This window comes from Galeopterus variegatus, unplaced genomic scaffold (genome assembly GCF_000696425.1).
Source record: "Galeopterus variegatus unplaced genomic scaffold, G_variegatus-3.0.2 Scaffold805, whole genome shotgun sequence".
Classification (NCBI taxonomy): domain Eukaryota; kingdom Metazoa; phylum Chordata; class Mammalia; order Dermoptera; family Cynocephalidae; genus Galeopterus; species Galeopterus variegatus.
Window position 1 is genome coordinate 430,477 of NW_007726916.1, and position 10,583 is coordinate 441,059.

At 44.3% G+C, this 10,583-nt stretch overlaps 1 protein-coding gene across 2 annotated transcripts in view; it reads right to left on the reverse strand.

Moving 5' to 3' along the window:
• Positions 1-10,583, reverse strand: part of ZMYND8 (zinc finger, MYND-type containing 8) — a 69,496-nt gene that overhangs the window by 26,440 nt on the left and 32,473 nt on the right. For both annotated transcript variants that reach the window (XM_008572549.1, XM_008572548.1), the window contains exons 6-8: positions 8,611-9,120; positions 3,439-3,687; positions 1,094-1,284 (exon numbers count right to left, since the gene is read on the reverse strand). In XM_008572549.1, the coding sequence (XP_008570771.1) occupies positions 1,094-1,284; positions 3,439-3,687; positions 8,611-9,120 (950 nt within the window). The remainder of the gene's footprint in view (positions 1-1,093; positions 1,285-3,438; positions 3,688-8,610; positions 9,121-10,583) is intronic.

The following is a 10,583-nucleotide window of genomic DNA, read 5'->3' on the forward strand; positions in this document are numbered from 1 at the left end:
AAAAAGACTCTATCTTTAACTCAATATAATAAAGCAATTCTTTATCATAAGAATTTAAGAATTCTAGAAACAACTATTCACCCATTCTCACTATAAACTTGAATATAAACAGCTATTTTCACCCATTCTCACTATAAACTTGAATATATTATTCATTAATAACTAATCAGCAATTTACTCATTAATAAAGATTATCTGCAAAGTAATTCACTAAATACTTATAAGCTATTATTAAGTTTTCAACAGAAATAAGCCCAATGAAGGGCAAGATAGGCAACAACATGCATTCACTCGATGACTATGTATCAAGCACCTACTGTGTGCAAAGCACTGTCCCAGGCCTTGGCAGTGAGCAAAGCAGACAAAATCCCTGCCCTTGTAGAGCTGATATTCTAGTGGCAACTATCACTATCGAGTGGTCTGTTGATATGTGTCTGCACATCACTACAGAGCACTCTTATGATGCTGAGGAGAACTGAAGATTTTATTCACCTGAATTCAAAATGAGCATAAAAGCATTTGGTAAATTAAGAGGGAGAAAGAACCTGTGCTGAGAGAGCACTGATGAGTTAACATACGCAACCCTGCACACCATGCCACTCAACAAGGACTGTGCCCAGAGGTTGGGCAGGTTGGGGCAGGGGATCCACTACTCCCCCAACCTGTCCACCAGTCCATCTTGGTTTCTGGAAAAATCAAGGTGTGGGCTTCTCACCTAGTCAGCCTCATGTCACTTTTGTTCCATGTGGTTTCTAAACATAAACCAACCCCTTAGCTGTTTACTGAAGAAACAGTAATTTCCTCCAGTGCTTAAGGAAAATCTGTCCTTAAGGAGTAACTTCAATTCTAAATGGTAATTTTGATTATGTGTTGTTTACACTGACTTTAGAATCTAAGCCCTCTCGGAGTAAGGTTCAGTCCACTCTACATTTCTGTTAAGATCCAACTTTAGACCCGAATGAAAGAACCTGGTCTTGGAGATCCTGCTGTAAATAACAGGGTCTTTCCTCCTCAACACTCCCTGAAGCATGTGAGGTAGGTTATGACCTCAGTGGTCCCATCAGGAAGCTGGTGCCTGTGTGTTTCCACTCACTTTGCTAGTGTACTTGGCGATATCCGCGGCGACATCAGCTGAGGCAGTGGCGATGGGCAGGTCAGCATTGACTGAAGATGCCAGGGTGCTCGTGGACCCCGAACTGCTGACCAGGGGCGATGACTGTGTGCTGGTCACCAGAGTGATGGTGGACGTGGATGGGCTCTGTGTGATCTCCTTCTGCTGGACAGCTAAGAAAGCAAAGGATCCTGGTTACCCCAAACTCCGAGAAGGACCTGCCCAGCACAAAGCTGTGGTGAGGAAGTGAAGCCCCTAACACATGCCCTGCGGGCTTCTCCACTTGCAAGTGATTCTCTCCTCGACCAAACTCTAGCCAGGCTCCGCTGAGCCCTCTTCTCAACTAGGCCCCAACAGCCTGTAAAGACTTGAACAAACACCAATAGTTTCAAGGAGTCAAGGTCGTGTGCTACAATGACTCCAGCCCCCTGAGAAAGTACCTGCCTGAGAAAATTCCAAGCTGCCAACAAAATTTAGTTTGTTCCATCCAACACCTGGAGATAGGGCCCCTATCTCCCAGTCTCTATGGAAGAGTAGGAGCGGGAGCCTAACTTCCTTAAATACTTGTTAGCAAACCCAATTGGGTTTCACATAGACCAATCCTGCTTCCTGCTTCTTGTTTAACTTCCCTGACTCTACTGAGCCCCCCACTTACTCCATCCTTTTATTCTCCCTTTAAAATGCCCAGGCACCTCCATACAAATCAAAGTTGGTTTTAGTTCATACTAGACTTTTCCCTATTACAGTAGGATATTATCAATTAAAATCTGTCCTTACCACTTCAGCTAGGCTTTGACATAAGAGAATCTCAAAACTAAGAACTGCACTGTCAATGAGCCTCTTGCTGGCGGCACCTAGATTCCCCTGGGAAAGGCTCACAATGTATAAAATGGTGTATAAAAACAAGACTGGGAAGTGGTAATCTCAATCTCAAATATCCCAGACTCAGCTCTGCCTCACCAACTTTTTAAACAGCAAGCTCAATCCAACCATACTCCAATGTTGCCTATCCACATTTCCAGAATCTTCCCACCCCTAATGTTTCAAGGGTTTCACTGGGAGCTCCCAATCTTGCTACCTTTCAACCTCACATCCTATTGCACCTCAAGAGTCCTACTCACTACAAGGCACTCACTATGAGAGTTTCAACCAAGGAGCCCAACCTTCAAGGATCTGGATACAGGTTTCCCTGTGAAACAAGACCTACATCAGTGCTCACAATACCTGGGGGCAAGATGGTACTGATCAGATTAGCACTTTGTTTGGCATTTTATCAGCTCCAGATGGTTGGTGGAGTTTACATTCTGCAACTTCAGCAAGTGATTCTTGGGGGGGGGCGGGGGCGGGGGGGGGCAGCTGACTGGTATGGGGATCCAAACCCTTGTCCTTGGTGTTATCAGCACCCTCTCCCAAGTGACCTATCCAGCCAGCCCCCACAAGTAGATCTTGATGTGGACTCATCTCTTATGCGTGGTGAATCCCCCAAATTTTAAGGTAACCTTTGCTATCAATTTCTCACACTGTACCCTTTCCAAAAATAATGACAACAGGTTGACGCAAGTGCACAAGGAAACTGAGACAAATATATTCATTGCAGCACGGCTTACAATAGAAAAAAATTGGAAGCAACCTAAGTGCCCACCAGTAGGGGAATGCTTTAAATAAACTATGGTATACTATGCAGCAGTCCAAAAGAATAAGGCAGAGCTATATGTACTGACATGAACAGACCTCCAAAACATGCTGATGGGTGAAAAAAAGTAAATATGGTACCATTTTAATGTTTAAAAAAAAAAAACAGGGGGGGAATATTTTATGACATCATATATATAAATATATATGCATACATGCATAGAAAAGGGTTTTACAATGGTTGATAGTGGCTGCTGAGAAAGGGAAGAGAATAAAATAGGTCAATTAGGACAACACTTTTATGTAAATATTTTGCTCCCTTTGCAAGGAGAATATATGCATGTACTGTTTATAAGATGAAAAAAAATTAAAGTAAAAAAGCAAGTTGCAAAACAATTTTTAAAAATAACACCAAATGGAATGTATAAGGCCTTCAGGATATAGTGGCCAGGAAACAAACTGGGAACTGAAAAAACAAAAACAGCAATGGTTTTTCTCCTGTCGATGTGGCAAAAAGGGAGCGGGCGCCACGGAGCACAGAAGGGGAGGCTCGGTACCTTTCACAGCCTGTCTGGTCTGATATCTTGTCCCCTGGGAAGACTGAGGCTGCTGCTGCTGGCCGTGCTGCTGCTGCTGCTGCTGCTGACGCTGCATCTTCTGCATGTGCCACTTTTGGGAGGACGTTTGAAACTTACTTGATGAGTTCCACACGACCCGCTGCACAGCCGGGGCAGTCTCCTTCGGCAAAAGCGGCCTCTGCTTTTTCACGGGGCTTCCTGTGGTGGCGGCGGCATTGGCCGGGGCCGTGACTGTGATGGTGGACGTTGTGCTGGTGGTGGCTGGGACACCAGCCGCAGGAGCTTGGGAGGAGGAGCGGGTGAGCACCGGTGTTTCAGGGGGAGACTGGCTGCCCACAGTAGTAGATGATGGAGCTTTACCTACAACTAAAGCCAATGCATGGAATTAAAAAAAAAAAAACGATTTTACTCAGGTTCGCCTGCAGGGTCTTTATGCCCGCAACTTCTGGGTAAAACCAACCAAAGCCAGAATACCAAATGCATTCAGCACACCAAGTACAACTCCCAACAGAGGGGCACATTCTCACCCACACACTTAGGCCGTTTCTGCGGCATCTTCTACCTCACCTGGAGCACTTGCTCACCTCTGAGACAGTCAAGACCCCCGGGGGGAAAAGAGGTGAACAAGACTCAGGCCTTGCTCTCGACTTGCCCACCAACCAGTGGACGAAGCAGAGGGTGAACAAAATCACTCTAAGTGCCTGTTTCATAGAGTGAGAATTTGGTCAGCACCTTGAGCAAGACCTAACCAAAGTCAATCCAGATGTGAAGAGGAACCTTTTCACTAAGAGAACCTATCAAGCACGTATCCCAAGAGCCAGATAGCTGCTCATCAGCCGCCAAGCCAAAGCAGAGTAACACCTAATCACCCAGAACGAAAAATATCCTTTTTATCCCTTCTGATTCCCTCCAGGACAAAAATCTCAGGGTGGTGTTGATAGCCTTGACACCTAACACTAAGAAGAATTCCACCCCGAGGCTAGAACCTTCCCCTAACACAATAGCATTATCTACAATTTATAGCAGCATTGTTATTGTTCTGATTGTACTTATTCCCGCCACCATGATTTATGTAAAGCATTACAATACTGGTTTTCCTACTGTGCAGTTGGTCAAGTCTAAGACTAAAATGAATTCAATTTTTGTTTTTAAAGAGTGAGTGCTTTAAATAAAAACGTGAAGTTAACAATTATACACGGAGAACTTGAGAATGGCAAAAACAAGCGAATGTCAATGACTCAAGTTTGAAAAACACTGCCATATACAAGAGTTTGTCTTCTCGGAGCAGCTGGGCTATGGGGGGTTAGGGGTAGATTTCAACAGGCCAAGTTGAGAATTTGGAGGGAACAGCAATAACCAAGACATGTCTAAGAACAGGGAGCGTTTTGGTAAGTGGAGGCAGGCAGGGAGAAAGAGTGACTGGAATGCAGGTTAGAGACAGAAGCACTGAGCAGCACAGAAGCAGTGACCACGCGGTGCTTGTTTTGTAAAGGGGGGTTAATTATCGTTGCAGAGGTCCCAGCCACCGATTAGGTGAGCTTGCCCCCAGAGAAGATGCCAGAGCCAGCATCCCGATCTTGGACAATGCTCCTTGACATCAAACTCCTTTCAATAAGAATTGTAACTGTCTTTTAAGATTTATATCACCCTGAGAAGACATGAGCTTGATTGTTCTAAGGAAGATTTTCAGTAAGCTGTAGGTTTTAGGAAGCCAAGGAGAATGAAGGTTAGAGACATGCTGACTTATCTAACTTGGGAGTTTTCTTGGTGGCTTTCACGTCTGCTCAGTCAAGCTGGCAGGCAAGAGCACAAGATGGGGCTGAAAGGGGAGTTCTTTCTGCAGTGAAGAGCCCCCATCCTTTCAAAATGACCTACCAAATACTGGACACAGTCTGCCCACTCCACATGCAGAGGAGGAACTGAACTGGGCCCTCCTGAGAGGGCACTGCCCTGGCAGGGTTCCCAACCTGCAGAAGTGCCCTCATGCCTCCCTTTTCTGCCACGTAACAAAAAAATATATTGTTATTGTTGATTAGCTTGCCTGGTCCCACCTTGGACAAAGGCCAACCACAAAAAAGCCATTTCTCTCTCCTGATTTGCAAAAGCAAACAGCCAGCTTTGCAGAGGGGTTACTATTCCGCAGCAGTCACACTGGCTCTTTTCCAAATTAAAAAACAGGAGTGTACAATCTGAAAAGATTCCAGGCTCAGAGTACTGTTTGGGGTTATCATTTAGATACTAAAGTATTTTAATTTCTAGGGAATTCTGATGGTTCACGGAGCAAAAAAAAATAAAATAAAAGGCTATAGGAAATTCTATTTGTCCTAGAAATTTGGATTATATAATCAATCACCTATAGCAAAAGAAAAAAGGGCGGAGGGGATTTCTTCAGGGGTCAGCACCCCAGCAGCTGTCCCATAAAATTAACCTACTTATTCCAGAATCTGTCACTGGTCACTGTTTTGCACAGAGAGGACTTTGTTTTTGTTTTTCTTTTTTGTTTGTTTTTTGGGATTTTTTTGTATCTTATTCTTCTTTTTTCCTACTTTTCTATCTTTCTTTCCTACTTTTCTATCTTTCTTTCCAAGACAGGACTTTTTAAGAGAAGAATTAGCATCCCCTTTGGAGAAGGACAGAAATTACTGTAAGACAGGGTAGGCACAGCAGAGTCTCTAAGTGAGCTCCCTTTGCCTCTGTTCTGAGACTACTCGCTATAAAAACCACTTTACTATCTGAGGATTCATATTCTACCCACATGCTGCATTCCCAGCTGAAGGTAAGTTGGAGGTCACCACGGCACACTCCAAAATGACCTTCACTGAATTAATTTGTAAGTGAAAGCACATCATTGAAAAGAGGTGCCACTGCAGAATCTGACAGGAAGCTGATTCTTAAAGACCCAAACCACCATCAGGGGCTCTGGATTTAAGATCAGCTTGTTTTGCCCCATGCCTGGGAAGCTGCTCTAACTGAATTGCATTTTTTAAAAATGCTTTTTTATTTTTTGCAAAGTATGACATCTTTTAAATTGTGTTTCCCTTTTTGCTTTTACTACTAGGAAGCTCAGAGCCAAATGAAAACCCAACTTTGTTAACTCTGAAGGTTGGAACAGCACACATTTCTACATAACACCTTTCCCCAGACCTCTTGCTAATCTACCTTCATTTTCCTATTACATTGATTTATTTTCTTTCTTTCTTTTTTTTTTTTTTTTTAAAGATGACCAATAAGGGGATCTAAACCCTTGACTTGGTGTTGTCAGCACCATGCTCTCCCAAGTGAGCCATGAGCGGCCCTTTTATTTTCATTTTGTTTCATGATTATGTATCCCTGTCAATCCACTGCAAATCCTCTCTGGAAGAGGAAGGGGCATAAAACCAATCAGTCCAAAGATCTGTTCTGGAAAGAAAGGAACAGTATAAATATGTCATTAGTAGGAGCACTGCAATCTGCACCCCAATATTCCCACAATCCTTGTGGAATAAATGCTACTCCTATGGTTCTTTGCAACAACAGAGGCAGTCTCTCAAACCCCAATCCACAAGATAACCAGATTTTTCAATAGGCCATCCAAAAATCAAAGAGAGGGCTCAGGGAAGGTCTGATGGTCTATCCTTCCTGTCACACTTAATTGCTTCTCTCCCTCCCTCCATGTTCCATTCAGAGACATCTCCCTTTGTTTTGCTGAACTGCAGGAATCCTCTCTCCCCCTGACTACTGAGGTTCCGGAGCAGCCCAGGCAGACACAACCACAGGACAATGATTCTCAAAGCCCATCCCTTTACTTGCTTTAAGCTGCCACATTACAGAAACCCCAAGAGAGATAGAATCACATCTTCAGGGTTTGGTGTTGAAGTTAGCTCCTGCCAGAAGTTAGGCACAGTCACAATTAAAACTGGCTGTCCCTTAAGTTATTCAAAGTACATAAGGTTTTATGGCTATAACCTCTAATTTGTCCTTAGGCAATGTTTCTCCAGGGCCCTCAATTAATTCTTCAGTATCATTCTTGGGCATGTTGGAATCCCCTCACCACTCGCTCGCCAAGCTAACTGAAAAATGTGCTGACTACTTTGTCAGTAGGAAGGACACCTTTCAAATTATTCACTGGCTCCTTCTGCAGGGTGTGCCAACATGCCTGGGCTGCGCTAGGCTTTAGGGCAGTCACTGCTGGTTCAGAATATAACAGTCATAACAGGAAGGAGGCCTGCTGAGACTCAGGCAGTGGTTCTCATCAAGGGGAGACGCTGCCCCCCAGGGGACATTTGGCAATGTCAAGACATTTTTGATTGCCACAACTGGGCACGTACTACTGCCACCTAGTGGGTAGAGGCCAGGGATGCTGCTAAACATCCTCCAATGCACAGGACAAGGAATTATGTAGGGCAAATTGTCAATAGTGCAAGGTTGAGAAACCCTGGGCTCAGGTGGGTTAAACGCAGATAGGATGGAACACCAATTCAGGAATCCACTTACAATGCCCTTGCAATTTCCAGTGCTCCAAGAAGCATTCGGCATTCTGGCACCACCTACCCAAATGATTTCATATTCTCGTGAGAAAATACACTCGGAGATGTCTGCACAGCCATGAGGGGAGAAAAAGGATTCTGAATTCATCGACACCTTTCAACTGAGCCTTGTCAAGTGTCTAAATGTTAACCCAGACTTTAGGGAAATGAGTGAGCATACTGGAAAAGAAGCGGCGAAGTCTAAAAATGACTTGACCACTAGAAGAAACTACCATTTTCGAAGAGACCTATTTTCTTGCTCACCCTCAATCATTTTGGATATAGAATATGTAAAAGGTGGGGAGGACTACATTTAAGTCCTGGCCCTGTTCAGTAACTAGCTAGGTGACCTTAACCCAAGCACAGCAGTGCTATGCCTGTCAGTAATGTTAGAGGATTACATAACTTTTGATAATACAAGTACAAGATGGAATTCTAAAATAAATTAAGAAACTAGAAACTGACACAATCACTTACCATCCTGCTTGGGAGATGGTTCTTTGGGTTCCTTCTTATTTTTTCGACCCTCCCGCCCAGAATGGTCTTCTCCTAAATCTATGACAAGTTCACTCTCTGAATCGGAGTCCAGGCCCAAATGTACTGTAGGGGAGTCCGTCTCATCTTTTCCCTTCAGTTTATCCTTTGTGGGATGAGGTGATAAAATTAAAATTAAAAAAAAAAGAAGCTAGAAACTGATACAATCACTTACCATCCTGCTTGGGAGATGGTTCTTTGGGTTCCTTCTTATTTTTTCGACCCACTAGAAACTGACACAATCACTTACCATCCTGCTTGGGAGATGGTTCTTTGGGTTCCTTCTTATTTTTTCGACCCTCCCGCCCAGAATGGTCTTCTCCTAAATCTATGACAAGTTCACTCTCTGAATCGGAGTCCAGGCCCAAATGTACTGTAGGGGAGTCCGTCTCATCTTTTCCCTTCAGTTTATCCTTTGTGGGATGAGGTGATGGTTTTGCTTTTTCTGAAAAGTCTTTCTCAGGCTCAGGGCTGGCCTTGTCCTTGACTGCCCCCGGATCGGCTTTTTCACTGGTTGGTGATGTGCTTTTCAGCTCCTCTTTAATCTCGACTGGGTTTGCCGGTTTGGGCTTTTTTTTGACAGCAGGTGGCTCTCTGTCCATCTGACTGCCCTCTTTGTCTTCGGTGTCTTCTGGCTCATTCTTGGGCTTCTGCTCATCATCACTGATATACTCACCATCGCTACTATCTGACTTCTCGGAATCCTCTGAATCGCTGTGCTCTACAGCCGTGTACACATCTTCCGAGATTTCATTTATACCTAAATTCAAAAAGAAAACCCAGCATGTGGCATAGTCACAAAATAAACAACAGGACCAAAAACGTAAACATTTTCCACACCAGACACTGGAGTAAGAGAACACATTTCAGATGGCATCACACTGGCCTGGTGGGATTGGTAATGAACTAAAGTGGCAAATAACTCCAACTGACAAATGGAACTTGTGTATGGAGAGTGTTTCGGCTATTAACATTCAAAGAAGACTTAATGGGACCTAATGACGTAAATTTTAAATTTACGAAGAGCTAAATATTTGTAACGTTGATAACTAACTGGGATATAGAGGATGGGGGACTGGTAGGAACACCAGAGAGGAGCTCTTCATACTGATCCAATTATAGATTAGAAGACGGAGGCCCGTAGAAATCACTTGCCCTATGATACAAAGAAAACCAAAAGAGGCAAGACTGAACCCCAGGGCTCCTGACTTCCCACCACTGCTCTCCCCATGCATTCCCAAAGCATTAAAGTCCTTTACCCTACATGTCTAGGGCTCAAAGAAATAAGCTAAAGCCTTAAAGCAGAGATTACAAACTCTCAGCCCACAAGCCACAAATGGCCAGGAAACACATTTTAACTGGGGAGCATTAGTTTGGCCCACAGGACATTTTGTTGTTTGCTTTTTCTTTTTTAATTTAGAATTTGCTACCCAATTGACAAATTGGGAAATTTCACACAGAAATCAAGGTGGAGGCTTCTGGTGAAAGAACAGAAGATCTAACCACTATAGGTCACCCTCCTGCAAGTCAACAGTTGCCAGGGGGCCGAGAAGCCACTAGCCCCCTTAGGCAGCGAGCACCGCACACCCCTCTCGCTGCCTGCACTGATGTGGAGAGTCGACTGCCACTGCATTTGCACTGCTCTTCCACTTATAAATGGGTCAAGAGGAAAATCACATATTTCTATGTCTCTACCAAAAGGAAAAAGTATAAAATAGCAGGTATTTCTCACACACACATAAAAATGGGAAAAAGCATAGTTCAACGATAGTTCCATTCAATCCATTTATGCTTCCTGCTCCCTATAATGCGTCAAGTGCCATCAGGCTGTAAGTAAATAAAACTATATCCTAAAGTCTCAAAAAGAGGAAAGAAAACCCAATCAACTCTTTGTACAGTCTTTATTCTAGAGCAATGGTCACGATGGTGGCATCAGTGTCCTGACCCAGACACACCAAAGGGAAACTTACAAAAGGACAAGAGCCATGAACAGCCCAGGGCCTGGGAGATCAGCAGAATCATTGGCAAATTGTATCTAGCTCCACCAGGGCTCGATCAAAACACAAAATACATGGGCTGGCCCGGTGGTGCACTGCTACAGTGCGCCGCTTGGGAGCACGGCGGCGCTCCCGCCAAGGGTTCAGATCCCACATACCGACCGACCGCTCACTGGCTGAGCGAGGTGCAGGCGCAACACCGAGGGTTGCGATTCCGTTGCCGGTC